The sequence below is a fragment of the Lampris incognitus genome, chromosome 4 (genome assembly GCF_029633865.1).
Source record: "Lampris incognitus isolate fLamInc1 chromosome 4, fLamInc1.hap2, whole genome shotgun sequence".
Lineage (NCBI taxonomy): Eukaryota > Metazoa > Chordata > Actinopteri > Lampriformes > Lampridae > Lampris > Lampris incognitus.
In genome coordinates this window covers 63,277,681-63,294,193 of record NC_079214.1, presented here as the reverse complement: position 1 = coordinate 63,294,193, position 16,513 = coordinate 63,277,681, and the positions used below count along the sequence as shown (strand labels likewise).

The following is a 16,513-nucleotide window of genomic DNA, read 5'->3' as shown; positions in this document are numbered from 1 at the left end:
AGCCGGACACGTGGCGAGAGCCCCGCAAACGGGAACTATCCCTTTAACAAATGTTCGTTCCCTTCTCAGTTTCTGCAAAGAAGCTGGCCTCTTGTCTCCCCCAGTGCACCCAAAACATAACCCATACGCACCATAGCAAGGGTTTTATATACAGTGCCTAACGACCGCAACCAACGACCAGTTTCCTGATCAAATATGGGTGTGACCATTGATCATGTGTACTATTCACCGAGGATTAGGGATTGTTGCATTCACAGCCTTGTAAGATGGCGACAGATGTATAACGACCGAAACCAACGACCAGTTTCATGATCAAATATGGGTGTGACCATTGATCATGTGTACTATTCACCGAGGATTAGGGATTGTTGCATTCACAGCCTTGTAAGATGGCGACAGATGTATAACGACCGAAACCAAGGACCAGTTTCGTGATCAAATATGGGTGTGACCATTGATCATGTGTACTATTCACCGAGGATTAGGGATTGTTGCATTCACAGCATTGTAAGATGGCGACTGATGTATAACGACCGAAACCAACGACCAGTTTCGTGATCAAATATGGGTGTGACCATTGATCATGTGTACTATTCACCGAGGATTAGGGATTGTTGCACTCACGGCCTTGTAAGATGGCGACTGATGTATAACGACCGAAACCAACGACCAGTCTCGTGATCAAATATGGGTGTGACCATTGATCATGTGTACTATTCACCGAGGATTAGGGATTGTTGCACTCACAGCATTGTAAGATGGCGACAGATGTATAACGACCGAAACCAACGACCAGTTTCGTGATCAAATATGGGTGTACCCATTAACTAGAGTTTCGACAGCTGCGCCCAGAAGCTGGTCCACCCCAAGGATCAGGTCCCCCGGCACAAACAGAGCAGAATAGGGCACGCTGTTCAGTGCCGGGAGGATTGCCGTGACTTGTACATCGGGGAAACCAAACAGACGCCGGCCAAGAGGACGGCACAACACAAGAGAGCTGACACGTCAGACCAGGACTCCACAGTCTACACCGTCTACAGGCCAGTGGCCACTCTTTCGGGGACGAGGATGTGCACATCCTTGATAGGGAGGAACGCCGGTTTGAACGGGGAGTCTAAGAGGCCATCTATGTGAAGAGGGAACGACCATCCCTGAACCGGGGGGGGGGGGCTAAGAGTACATCTGTCACCATCTTCCAGTGCTGTGATTGCAGCTATTCCCCAATCCTCAGTGAACAGTACACATGGCCTTTGAAACTCTAGCTAATGGGCACACCCATATTTGATCATGAGACTGGTCGCTGGTTGAGGTCATTAGGCACTGTATTGTACTGCATTGTTTATAAGGGGTGGGGATACCTGCAGTCAGTTTAGACCGGGGGTGTCAAACTCCAGGCCCCGAGGGCCGCAGTGTCTGCAGGTATTTGCTGCAACCATGCACTACACCACTTGATTTCACTAATTAGCTCACCTCCTGGATCAAGGAGGGAGAGGAACTAGTTTAATCAGGTGGTGTAGTGCACGGTTGCAACAAATACCTGCAGACACCGCGGCCCTCGAGGCCTGGAGTTTGACACCCCCCGGTTTAGACTGAAGATGTCACTTAGTTGAGTGATGAAACTTATCCGTCAAACGTTGTGTCCAGATGATCTGGTTCAACCTTCTTTGGCATCCTTTAAGATCAGCTCTCCCTTGTTTCAAAAGATAGCGTGAGGCCTAGAGACACGAGGTTCTCCGCGTATGGGGGTAACAGTATGTCCTGTCTCACTACCGGACCTCCATCACCGGCCAACTCAGCCGTTCTCCATGTCGCCTTGTTCTCCTGTTGGTGTACCAGGGGATGATCGGAAGGCTGTACGAGTGGTTCTGGTGGGACCGCATCTGGCTACCGGTCAACCTGACCTGGGCAGACCTGGAGGACAGAGACGGCCGTGTCTACGCCAAAGCCTCACATCTCTACGTCACGATCCCCTGTGCGGTCGTCTTCCTCCTCGTCAGATACGTGTTCGAAAGGTGAGCTCCTCGTGCTGCACCCACACCATCCGTGACTCGCAGCACATTAAAGTGCTGCGAGTGGCTTCCTGAAGTGGCTCCTAAGCACAGTTGCTCTGAGCCTTATGTAAGTCACCACAATATACCACGTACATACTGTTGTAGAGTTTTTAAGACGTTACTACTTTGTATTAATCTCTGTGGGGAACTTCTTGCTCTGCATTTAACCCATCCTAGCTGTGTAGCTAGGAGCAGTGGGTAGCCACAGTGCAACTCCAGTTCGTCTCGCCGTGCCTTGCTCAGGGGCACAGGCAGGAGTATTAACCCTAACGGGCATGTTTCTTTTTGATGGTGGAGGAAACCCAGAGAAAACCCACCGCAGACACGGGGAGAACATGCAAACGCCCCGCAGAGGACGACCTGGGATGACCCCCCAAGGTTGGACAACCCCGGGGTTCGAACCCAGGACCTTCTTGCTTTGAGGCGACAGCGCTAACCACCGGGCCACCAGATTATTGTCCTTTGCACAGATGGTGGAAATCTTTGTGTTTTTTTTTTCTTAATCCTCCCCCTTTGTTGTCCCCAATTGTACCCGGCTAATTACCCCACCCTTCCGAGCCATCCCGGTCGCTGCTCCACCCCCTCTGCTGATCCGGGGAGGGCTGCAAACTACCACATGCCTCCTCCGATACATGTGGAGTCGCCAGCCGCTTCTTTTCCCCTGACAGTGAGGAGTTTCACCAGGGGGACGTAGCGCGTGGGAGGATCATGCTACTCCCCCCAGTCCCCCCCCCCCCCGGAAATATTTCCTTGTTGATAAAAGGAAGCTACTGAGTTATTCTTGTATGTGGGTCTGAATTTACTCCATATGCGCCGGACTTCCATCTCTTATTTTCCAACCCAGGTTTATAGCGACACCACTTGCATCCTATGCCGGTATCAAGGAAAGAGTCCACCAGAAAGTCCTGGACAACCCCGTCCTTGAACGGTGTTACCTGTCTCACTCCAAATGTCCTTGCCAGGTAAATAATTCTGCACTCAAACCTTTCAAAGTCAAACGGACAGTGAATCCCAACTACACTGCATACAAATGCTAAATCCATGCATATGTATGTATGTATGTATGTATGTATGTATGTATGTATGTATGTATGTATGTATGTATGTATGTATGTATGTATGTATGTATGTATGCTAAATCCATGCATATGTATGTATGTATGTATGTGTGTGTATATATATGTGTGTATATGTATATGTGTGTATGTATATATATATATGTATATATATATATGTGTATATATATATATGTGTGTGTGTGTGTGTATGTATGTGTATATATGCATATATATGTATATATGTATGTATATATATATGTGTGTGTGTTTGTGTGTATATATGCATGTATATATATATGTGTGTGTGTATGTATGTGTATATATGCATATATATATGTATATATATATATGTGTGTGTATATATGTATGTATATATGTCTATATGGATGGGAGACAAAACTCTTTTTCATTGATATGAGCTAACAAAGGTAATAAACTCTCTCGTCAACAAGGTTTCTTTCTCTGCCTTACCACTAACTTACATGTACAGCTGTAATCCAGACCATGCACTGGCCACGGCGTGTCATCAGGGATGATGAAGCATGTTGTGGTATGAGTACATGACATGTTTATTTGTAGTCTCCTCTCATCAGGCTTGTGGTTTTTTTAGCCCTGCTCTTTGGCCTCTGCACAGCTCACAATTTGGCCCCCGTTCTGTTGCGTGGTCTCCAGTTAAACGTGGAGCTGAGATCCACTCAGACAGTTCTGTTTGAGCAAGTTCAAGTCCAATTTTACCATCACGTGTACCGGACTACAATGACGTTCCTGTGCTCCGGCTCTCTCTGCGTTAACACAGAGGACACAAGGACACACCGTCCAACAAAAGACCCACCTACACAGACTATGTAGACATGGGTCCATACGTTATATACATCCATCCATTAGCCAAGCCGCTCATCCACGTCAGGGTGGCGGGGATGCTGGAGCCTATCCCGGCAGTCACTGGGCGGCAGGCGGGGGGACACCCTGGACCGGCCGTCAGTCCATGACAGGGTCCACACCCACACACACACACACCGAGGGACAATTTAGTACGTCCGATTCACCTGACCTGCCTGTCTTTTCCCCTCGGGGGGGAATGTTCTGGTTCTGATTCTGAAACCGGAACACCCGCAGGAAACCCAGGTAGATACGGGGAGAACACGCAAACTCCACACAGAGGACGACCCGGGACGACCCCCAAGGTTGGACAACCCCGGGGCTCGAACCCAGGGAACGTCTTGCTGTGAGGCGACCGCGCTAACCACCCTCATGCTGTACATACCTGTGTGTGTGTGTGTGTGTGTCTGTGTTCACTCCTATCCAGGCAGACATTGACGGGCTGTCTAAGAAAACCAGTTTGTCAGTCCGACAAGTTGAGCGCTGGTTCAGGAGAAGACGCAACACGGACCGTCCCAGTGTTCTGAAGAAGTTCAGAGAAGTGAGGTTAATATTGCATTTGTGTGTTTGCAATGATAATACTGTGTTTTTGTCATGTGTGTGCGTATATATATACATATATACACATATCTAGAATACATATATATATATAAAATATTAGATGTTTCTCTGTGCCCCCTCTGGATCCTGCAGCTGGAGATTTGCGTTCTACCTCTTCGCATTCATTGGAGGCGTGGTGGCTCTTTATGATGTAAGTATAATGTGATGTACATCCATCTTACGGTGATGCATAGCTGCCATAACGCTTCATATATATATATATATATATATATATATATATATATATATATATACACACATATATACACATATATACACATACATATATATACATATACATACATATACATACATATATACATATATATACACATATATATATACACACATATATATATATACACACACATATACACACATATACACACACACATATATATATGTATATGTATATGTATGTATATGTATGTATATATATGTATATGATTATGTATATGTGTGTGTGTGTGTATATATATATATATATATATATATATGTCCATCCATCTAACACCCCTTTCACACTGGCCAAAGAAACCCACTAACATCTGCTTTTGGTGTTCAATGCTACATTGACCAAAGGTGGATGTTAGTGGGGTTTTTGGCCAGCGTGAAAGGGGCACTATGGACACTATAGCGTAGCGGTCTATTCCGTCGCCTACCAACAATGGGGATCACTGGTTCGAATCCCCGCGTTACCTCCGGCTTGGTCGGGCGTACGTCCCCCCTGGTGAAACTCCTCGCTGTCAGGTGAAACGAAGCGGCTGGCGACCCCACGTGTATCACAGGAAGCATGTGGTGGTCTGCAGCCCTCCCTGGATGGGCGGAGGGGGTGGAGCAGCGACCGGGACGGCTCGGAAGAGTGGGGTAATTGGCCAAGTACTACTGGGGGGAATACCAGCTGTGTGATGACAGAAGAAACTACATGAGTTTTTGTTCTCCTTCACTTTCTATTGCAAGTGATGAAAACAAATAAGGAAATTATAATCGTTCATGTAGGGTGTGGAGAGTTGTTGGGTGTAGGGTGTGGAGAGTTGTTGGGTGTAGGGTGTGGAGAGTTGTTGGGTGTACGACATGCCAGTGTTGTGTTTGCTCATGGTGTTGGGATACATGATGTGTGTGTATTAAGCTACTCTGTCCGGGAATGAGACAGGTTGGGAATTTAACTACTAGGAAAATGTTCTCACCACACACGACAAACAGCTCACACAGTCACTGTCCTCCGAATGTGCCAAAGTGAAGCAACATGAAGTTACACACACAGACACACACACACACACACACACACACACAGTACTGCAGCACTCAGATAACATGTACTGACAGAGTATTTTCTTCCTATGCTCTTACAGAAAGAATGGTTTTATGACACTTGGGAAGTGTGGACGGGCTTTCCAAAGCAGGTTTGTGAAGTGTTTTTCTCCTTGTGCGTTTTCGATTTGAAAATGACCCCCCCCCCCCCCCGCAATGGAAATCCTGCTAATGGTCATGCCTCTCCAGTATGTAAAACAAAACTCCCAACTTGGATCCAAACGCGGTAGTGCTCTGGTTTGTTTCCCCGGACATGCTGTGTTTCAGTTGTGTTAACAAGGAGGAGGGGGGGGGCGGGGTTGTGCGTCTGGATTAGATCCCATGGTCTTTGCTATTTGCCAGAGAGCTTAATCAAACGAACAATGATGTCACCCACCCTGGCAAGGTGGTGCGAGGATTATGTCCCATCATCCCGGCGCTGTATTATCAAACAATAGCTGCTTTTTGGAGCTGCACACAGAGCTGAATGTTCCCGAGCTACACAATGGAGGGTGAGCCATGGAGACTTTCTTCCTCCCAGCTAGTCTGCCTCGCACAAAAGACCATGGCCTTAGGAGACTCATCTGTGTACAATGCTTTCTGTGCCACCGCATGGCTTCACGTTACAAGAGCTCTCTCTCTCTCTCACTCTGTCTCCCCCCCCCCCCCCCCTCTCTCTCATATATTCCAGACTATGCTAGAATCCCAGTACTGGTATTACATCCTGGAGATAAGCTTCTATGGTTCTCTCCTCTTCAGCGTCACCTTTGATGTGAAGAGAAAGGTAAGTATTGTGTTTCGGAGGCCCGGCCTTACCCGCCTTGCTTCATGCTCTGCTCTGCACTGCTGCTTTTTAAATCTCCGTCCCCCTCCCGGCGAGTAACCCCCCGGCTTTCAGGCGCACGTCGGGGCGGTCGCTTTCTGTGGGTAGATCATTCACCCGACCTGGTCGCTCCCATGTGCTCGATTCTGGAGGCAAACAGGAAGCATGGAGGTTTTAAAATGGGCGCCGTTGTACGTGCGGACGCTCGTTTCTCAACAGAAATGACTCTGTGTTTTGCCATTTTTAGTTGTTCTTCGTCAACTGCGTTATCACATTAGTTATGTGTGTTAACCTCCAGGGACCTCCACGATGTGGACGGCTATGATGACAAGTCTTATGATAACTCTTATGACGCGAACTCCTGTGACGCTAACACATATGATGCTAACTTATGATGATAACTCATATGCTAACTCTTATAACTCATATGATGATAACTCTTATAACTCCTATGATGCTAACTCTTATGATGATGCTAACTCATATGATGCTAACATGATGATAACTCATGCTAACTCTTATAACTCATATGACGACAACTCTTACAACTCTTGCGATGCTAACGCTTATGATGATGCTAACTCATATAATGATCTCTTATAACTCTTGCGATGCTAACTCTTATGATGATGCTAACTCATATGATGCTAACTTATGATGATAACTCATATGCTAACTCTTATAACGCATATGATGATAACTCTTACAACTCTTGCGATGCTAACTCTTATGATGATGTTAACTCATATAATGATAACTCTTATAACTCTTGTGATGCTAACGCTTATGATGACGCTAACTCATATGATGCTAACTTATGATGATAACTCATATGCTAACTCTTATAACTCATATGACGATAACTCTTACAACTCTTGCGATGCTAACGCTTATGATGATGCTAACTTATGATGATAACTCATATGCTAACTCTTATAACTCATATGACGATAACTCATAACTCTTGCGATGCTAACTCTTATGATGATGCTAACTCATATGATGCTAACTTATGATGATAACTCATATGCTAACTCTTATAACGCATATGATGATAACTCTTACAACTCTTGCGATGCTAACTCTTATGATGATGCTAACTCATATGATGCTAACATGATGATAACTCATATGCTAACTCTTGCGATGCTAACTCTTACGATGATGCTAACTCTTATGCTAACTCTTGCGATGCTAACTCTTACAATGATGCCAACTCTTATGACGCTAACTCGTAAGGACAACTTTTACTGCGATGATGTCACAACTTGACAGTTTGCGCTGCATCCAAATTTTCGACGTCCCCAACTTCATCATCTGGTTTAGCAGGGTGAGTTCGTGCCGTCACTCTTGGCGGGAAACTCGTTTATCCCATAAACTCGACGACACCATTGGAATGCAGAAACACCTTTTTTCCACACTTCCGTTTTCCTTCATCTGGGAGTATTTGGTGAACGTGCAGGACCCGTCACTGCCTGATCTGTACCAGATACCCGATTTGTTCTACGCACCCGCGAGAATGCGGCTAACTTCCTGTCAACGCTATCGTTGAATGGCGCTGTTGAAAAGCGCGCCCTCTCCTCACCTGGTATCACGGATTCTGTTGCCTTCTACCGCCGTTGGCGCAGGAATGCCTCTTAAAAGGTTCAATTGCCTCCAACGTTGATCACACAGACTGACGGCCTTTCTCGAAGCACAGAACGGACTTGTGTCCTTGGGGAGAATGTTCTTGCTAGTTTTTCTTGGGAGGAAGTTCACAAGCACACGGGACGCTCGGTTGACCATTTGAGACGATGCTTCCTCCTGGTATTGCGCAACATCCCCAGCGCAGAGGCTGCCGGAAGTGCTCCAAATCAACAGCCGGGCTTCATGGCCCAGAACAATTGATGTTGTACACTACACTGAGCTCAGCTGATTACTCCACAACTGTACACTAACAACGCAATGTCTATTTATGATAAGCAACGTCAGCCCCCTTTCACACTACTTCAGTTGCCTTCTTAACCACCACAGCGCCGGTTAAGGCACAGCAGAGACCCTACTTCCTAAGGATCCTCAGGAAGAACCACCTTACCACCTCACTGCTTGTGTCCTTCTACCACTGCTCCATAGAGAGCATATTGACCTCCTGCATCTGTGTCTGGTTTGCCAACTGCACAGTAGCAGAGAGGAAAGCGCTCCAGAGGGTCATCACCACCGCCCAGAAGAGTATCGGATGCCCACTCCCCTTCCTGGAAGACCTATACAGTTCCCGCTGCCTCAAAAAAGCCCATGGCATCCTCAAGGAACAATCCCACCCAGGGCACCATCTGTTTGAACTGCTGCCCTCGGGCAGACGTTACAGGACAATAAGAGCTCGGACCAACAGACTAAAGAACAGCTTCTATCCCCGAGCCATGACCGCACTAAATGCTGCCAAGTCTTGATTCCTGACTTTTTGTGCAATATGTCGGTGTCCAGTAGAATGTAGAAATGAATGTGTTTTATGTTTTTAATTATTTTTATACTGATCTTTGCACTGATAAGAACTGCACTTTCAAATGTCGTTGTACTTGTACAACGACAAATAAAGTTCTATTTTATTCTACTCTTGTTTTGTTCCCAAAGTGCTTTAAAGTGAATTTTCTGTACATCACGAGCCAACAGCGGGGGGGAAAAAGCCCGGCAAAGGCTATAACTCAACATCTGAAATATTTATTCATGAAAGTACAACAAACAATAATTAGGAACTGAAAGATTAAATCTAAATAATATACATTATTTACAAATTATTTACAAATCTCTCAAAGAGAGGCAAGTATCTGTCTGCCCTTTCAGAGGCCGCTCTCTCCCTCGCCACTGCCTGCTGCTCCCTCTCCTCTTCCCTTTCTGCCTGCTCCTTCATAAAATCCAGGAGCTCCTCCAGGAGCTTCTCACTGACTCTGGCCCTCTTTCTCGGTGAAGGGCTGGCCCGTTCTTTGGGGAGTGCAGAGGTAAGGGAGGTGACAACACCACCTGTAGTGGCAGTCATGTTTGCTGCGGCTACCAGGGGTGGGCTGATTGAGTGCTTCCCCTGGAGTGCAGCATTCATAAGACTATACCACGGCCAGGTGGCAGCAGTCACCCCACCCGCCTCCACCCCTTTCCCTGTGGGAGGATCCCTAAGTTCCTACAAAAAAAATGATCAAAAATGAACACTGTAAAAACTTCTGTTGAACATATTTGCAGTCCCAAAATGTTTCTGCAGTTTGAATGGCCTCAAAAATGTTATCTATTATGCATTCATTGAAATGCTATCCTGCTTAAATTAATTTCATGTCAAGTTATTATACAGTTATCGTAAGATATCTTGCAAAAATGAGGGAAGCTGAAATACTGATGCCAAACATTTTGTGTAATACCAGTATCTGTTTCTAGCTTGACCTTTTTGAGCTGATGAATTCCACACTTACGGAGTAACAAAAGTTAAGTAGTTTAGTTTACAATTTCAGCACACCTAGTGTTTAATACGGTATTTGTCCATGCCCATTGCATCTGTATAATACGTTTTCTCCACTAGTCAAAGTAGTTGCATATTAACTTGGCAGACTTGGCTTAAATTAAGTCTCAGCCATGCCCTACCACTTCATCGCTGAAAAGTAGATAAAATGGTAGCTTACCTTGTATTTTTCCTCGAGGTTGTTCCATTTTGTTCTTGGCCTGTTCGGCTGTGATGGTCAAGCCAGACTGGCTCACGAAGTCTCTGGACAAAGCAACAACAACAACAACAACAAAAAAACAACAAAAAAAAGAGCGAGAGAGACAACATAAACATCATATTACTGTGAATAACATACAAATTGACAGAGACTGCTGATTATGATGTAGTTATTGTATGACAAAGCAGAAATTTAGTAGGCAGTATCGCACTTTGGTGTGCATGGCAGTACATGCATGCAGGCCATAGTTGAGTGACAGTTCTACGAGTAAGTTATTATTATCGTGTGTAGGCTACTAGTATTAAAAATTGTGTTAAGTTGATAACTACGTCATAATTGTCACCCGTGCTATTCCTTTTGCCTGTCACTAGTACTTAGCACAGTTTGATATCGCACCACAGCCCACTTTAAGTCACGTCTATTCACCAGATGACAATTTACACATCATCTTTGATTTCTAGGTTAATATTTGCTTTCTGAACTTTATAGCATATTTTTGTTTGTTCTTTCTTTTTTGATGCAGCAAACTTTTCTAAGAGGCTGGCAAGTGTGGCACAACTAAACACGCCAATCGACCACCACCCCTGAGTCAAGTCCTGCTTTCCCTTCCTAAATTACCTTATTAATTATGAAAAATTAAATAGATTAATGTATATTTATTTTGATGAATTTTAACCTAAAATACTTTTAAAATTTATCAAATTTAAGTGGACAACTAGAGTACGTAAAAGTTACACGAAATATATTTTATTAATATGTATTTTTAACAATATGTTCCACTTATTAACATAAAGCATGACTTCAGCTGAAACGTTCCTTAACAAATTTCTGTATTTCACACACACACACACACACACACACACACACACACACACACACACACACACACACACACACACACACACACACACACACACACACACACACACAGAGGAGAGTTAACTGCGATAGAAGAAACTGAGCTTAACAGTAAGATTGCTATTAACATACTATATTGTGTAATTTGTACAAGTACAATGAAAATAAATGAATAACTTTTAATCTATCACAAGCACAATGCTTTTTTTGCCAAGGACAACTATACAACAAATTTCATGTGGCGCCTGTCTCAAGGATGAAAGAACATACATAGAGCCTATGTACACAACAAGACAAGAATAGAATCACCAGGATATGGAAACATACACAAGTTATTGAAAACAATAGACATACTACAGCATTTAAGTTGCACCATGAATATATACAGAAAATAGAGCAAAAAATAATAATATACATATATCAATATATACATATATATCAATATATTTCTTCTATATAAGCAAGCAAGTTTTTTTTTACATAGCACATTTCATACACAGGGCAATTCAATGTGCTTTACACAAATAAAAACACAAAAGGAACAAACAACCATATAAAATATAATTAAAAGAGAATAAATAAAAACAAATAGGAACAATCATATATGAAATATAATTAAAAGAGTACAAAGTACAGAAAATGTACTTTGAACCAGGAATTAAAAAAGTAATATAATTAAAAATATAATTATAGTAATATAATTACTATAAAAAGAAAATAGAATGAAAACATCGTCACTTCCCTGCCGGGAGTGACGGGAGATCTGCTTCCAGAAGTAAAGTGCAGCAGGAATGAGGTGCAAGTTTTAATGCTCAATCACGGGCACAAGAAAACAGAAATGTTTTTTACATACGTTTAAAATTTGCTATATTTGGGGCACATCTAAGATCTTCTGGTAGTTGGTTCCAGTTGCACGCAGCATAACAGCTAAATGCTGCATCACCGTATTTGGTTTGGACTCTGGGCTGAACTAGCTGACCAGAGTCCATGGATCTTGGAGCCCTACCCGGTTTATACTGTCCGAGCATGTCAGTGATGTATTGTGGGCCTGCACCATTCAGTGATTTGTAGACAAGCAGCGGTGCTTATAACGCTGCTGTTGATGTGGACGCTGTATACAGGGGTCAGATAACAGTAATGCCAATGCAAACCATTTAACTAGTAAATATACACAAGAGCATTTATGACCATCCTAAGGAACATGGCGTTAACCTTCAGGCCTTGTTCATCAACACAACTCGAGGAGAATGTCTCCATGTCATCCTGATACTGAAAGACGGATAACAAGTCATCCTTTGCTTCAATAGATTCTCCCTCCGGGAAGTCTCTGAGGGCTTTTTTTCCTGCTGATTCCCCCTGTCCATCCGGGGGACAGCAGGCTCTGTCCCCTCCCCACGCATGGAATAACCCTCGGTTACTGCGCACCCAGCTGTCTGAAGGTCCCTCATGATGTTCAGCTGTTGCACCAGAGACCATTCCAGCTGGGGTCTCCAGTAAAGACCCCAGTATGAATCAAAAAATAAGAACCCTATTCAGTTTCAGTCAGGCTCACAACAGAGACAATTCTGACACACAAACTAACGACGCAAGCAATTCCGCGATATGTGTCCGCTTCAACTCTTCAACCCCATCAATTACAACTTTCCTGCTGGGCGGCAGTTTGGCGGAAGGTGCATTTTTGATTTTGACTTCTCATGTGAGGCAGATCTGGCCTTGCTTCACAGTTGGCTCTCCCGATGGCTGATTTTTGTCCAACACATACTTCAACAAAATATGCGAAGATGTCACCGGATGGAAAGAATGCTGACCAGATCATCCCGAAGAGGGCCCAAGTCTTTCTCCCACTTTACACCTGACCAAGCACATGGATGTTCCAACTGCCATTTACGTGTTGAATAACAGTGGTCCCGGAGAAACGTCCTCTCAGTTAGTGCGTCTGATGATACACAAATATGTGACAATTACCGACAACAGGAATTCCCAACATATAGCCAATAGTTTTGGCTAGCCAGCATTTAATTGTAAAGAGTTATGTACACAGTGTATCTAATGCCCTTACTTTTCAATCTGTTGTGTGTCCTCGGTCTTGGATCTTGGACCTTCTGGCAAGTTGAACCCTTCGTAAGGGTGGCCACCCCTTTGGAAGTGATGCTGGCAATGGTATATGTTCCTTGGAACTGACTTGTTAAAATGTCTACAGTCCGTCATTTTTTGGGGGTCCCGTGAAATGAGAACATCATCACCGGCCTGAACTGAACATACTCTCATACTTGCCCTCTCTGAAGGTCTTGCCGTCTCCAGAGCATGCTCTGTGCTCTCTCTATGCTGCAGAGAACCTCCAACATGAACATCACCCAATAATTAATGTTCACCGAACATGAATATAGAATTTTCTGGTGTCTTCAGTACAAACCAGTTCATTGAGAAGTTTCATCTCGTTGACTTTGGTGTCGGTGTCATCTTCACCTGGGTCAGCAACTCGAAAATCGTCTCCCATGGGACAGGTTTCTGGCAGGCGCAGGTGCTGATGGAAGAGGAGGACGTAGGGACTGTGCCAGGTGGACTTCTGATCACAAAGGAGCTCCAGCATCCCCGCAACCCTGAGAGCAGGATAAGCGGTTTGGAGAATGGATGGATGGATGGATGGATGGATGGATGGATGGATGGATGGATAATATATTAAAGGGAAAAAAAATCCACCTTTGACACTGAATATTAAGTATCACCAATTCATCAATACAAGTTTAACATTGTAAAAATAAACTAAAATGTAGATTCTTTGTGGGGGTTATGAAACAGCGGATCACGGCTGTGTCCCTTTCAAGTAATACAATTGTGAATATTATATATAAAAAATGGACATGTTAAGAAACAACCTGCTTTGCAGAGTTAATTTCATACACCACAGCAGGAAGGTGGAGGTCCCAGTCGTTGTGGTTGTCATTCACATACTTTCTGAGGGCACGCTTGATGTTCTGGTTGGTCCTTTCGTCCTGTTACGTTCCAATGTATTTGTGAAGTTGATGAATAAGCACAAGTGATTAAACAACACAACAGATCTTAGAGGACAGACATCCAAAGCGTTACCTGTCCATTGGTCTGGGCATGGTAAGCGCTGGAGACCGCGGGCTTGATTTTCAGCATAGTGAAAACGCTGGCAGGCCGGCACGGTGGCACAGTGGTTAGCGCAAACTCCTCACAGCAACAAGGTCCTGGGTTCGATCCCCGGGGTAGTCCAACCTTGGAGGTCGTCTCGGGTCGTCCTCTGTGTGGAGTTTGGATGTTCTCCTCGTGTCTGCGTGGGTTTCCTCCCACAGTCCAAAGACATGTAGGTCAGGTGAATCAATCAGCCGTACTAAATTGTCCGTAGTTGTGAATGTGTGTGTGTCAGCCCTATGATGGACTGGCGGCCTGTCCAGGGTGTCTCCCCATCTGCTGCCCAATGACTGCTGGGATAGGCTCCAGCATCCCCGCGACCCTGACAGCAGGATAAGCGGTTTGGATAATGAATGGCTGGATGGATGAAAATGCTGGCATTGAGCTGCAGAGAGGAATGATCAGTGAAATTCAGAAGACTGAAGTACTTGCAGACAACAACATTTATGTGGAGAGTGAGGCAGGAAAAAAAAATCTCTATGACATTATTAAACCAACTTTCACAATTCATCATCTTGTTGACAAACTCCTTCCCTTGGTCTGGTATGAGGTTCCTGACCATGCCAAACATGCACAACTTCCACTCTATTGTTGCAGACACCTCAGTTGCAGTCTCAGCTTTGCAGAGGCTCTGCAATCTCCCACTTTGTGTGGAGGTCCGTCATGGTAAGGACATGTTGTTGCGTGCTGTTTCTGGCAGTGGTCCAATCAAATCCAAACCAAGCACCTCCCAAGATTCGTTTACCCGTACACAAGCGTGTGACTAGCACATTAATCCACGTTAGTCTTCACTATGCTAAAACATTGTAACCCAGTTAGCATCCAGATGTGGGCCTCTTCAGGCATCGATGCGACCTTCTTCTGGCCCTGACAAAATGGATGTGAGTCTGAAGTGGCCCACATGTATAATAGCAAATATGGCCCAAATATTGCCCTTTTGGGGCAATATTTGGGCAACATGTGATCTGGATGTGACCCTGAAGTGGCCTGTGTGGTAAATGGTGAATATGGCCCAAATATCACACAACAAATATGGGCCACCTTTGGCAAATATGTGGCACATGCGGCATTGCTACGGCTTGGTTCTGGCCCAGATCTGGCAAACAGGAGCGGACCGCCCGAGTGCCATCATTCCACACAGTATGTGGGCCGGATGAAAGTGTCGGTGTGGGACGGGCCCGGCCTACATCATTTCTGCTATCTGGGAAGTGGTACCTTAGTGGAATGTAACACCGGCGCAAGAGTCTCGATGGGATCATCCAACTTGCAGCGGTGACATCTGACCTAATAGACAGGTTGATACAAACGAATACATTTTTTTAAACAAAAATTAATGTCGAGCATAATGAAAGGCCAGTTGATACAAGTTGATGAGGACAATAAAAACAACTTTTAAATCAATGAGGCATCTAACAAGTTATCGAACAATATCACATCCACGCATCCAGGTAGCATAGTGGTCTATGCTGTTGCCTACCAACATGGGGATCGCCGGTTCGAATCCCCGTGTTACCTCCGGCTTGGTCGGGCGTCCCTACAGACACAATTAGCCGCGTCTGCAGGTGGGAAGCTGGGTGTGGGTATGTGTCTTGGTCGCTGCACTAGCGCCTCCTCTGGTTGGCCGGGGCGCCTGTTCAGGGCGGAGGGGGAACTGGGGGGAATAGCGTGATCCTCCCACATGCTACCCCCCCCCCGGTGAAACTCCTCACTGTCAGGTGAAAAGAAGCGGCTGGCAACTCCACATGTATGGGAGGAGGCATGTGGTAGTCTGCAGCCCTCCCCGGACTGGCAGAGGGGGTGGAGAAGCGACCGGGGTCGCTCAGAAGAGTGGGGTAATTGGCCAAGTACAACTGGGGGGAAAAAAAGAGGGGGGGGGGGGGAATCACATCCTACAAATGTTCCACCTGTAAGACACTAATTGCAAATTGTGAAACTGTGTCGCTGTTTCATTTTATGAAAAACCACAAAAAGCCAAAAAATCACGTTCAAGACTAAAAAATAAATCAGCAGATGTGTCAAGTAACAGGCATATATCATCACCCAGTGTTCAACTTCCTGTATCAGAGTAGGCCAGCAGTAACCTTGACTCCATTGTGCTTTGCAGTACCAGGGTTGTTGTGG

General features: G+C 45.0%; 1 protein-coding gene across 1 annotated transcript in view; it reads left to right on the top strand.

The window, feature by feature from the left end:
* Positions 1 to 16,513, top strand: part of cers3a (ceramide synthase 3a) — a 30,498-nt gene that overhangs the window by 5,353 nt on the left and 8,632 nt on the right. The window contains exons 2-7 of the mRNA XM_056278557.1: positions 1,837 to 2,012; positions 2,896 to 3,013; positions 4,416 to 4,534; positions 4,682 to 4,739; positions 5,941 to 5,991; positions 6,570 to 6,662. Of these exons, the coding sequence (XP_056134532.1) occupies positions 1,840 to 2,012; positions 2,896 to 3,013; positions 4,416 to 4,534; positions 4,682 to 4,739; positions 5,941 to 5,991; positions 6,570 to 6,662 (612 nt within the window). The 5' untranslated portion in view covers positions 1,837 to 1,839. The remainder of the gene's footprint in view (positions 1 to 1,836; positions 2,013 to 2,895; positions 3,014 to 4,415; positions 4,535 to 4,681; positions 4,740 to 5,940; positions 5,992 to 6,569; positions 6,663 to 16,513) is intronic.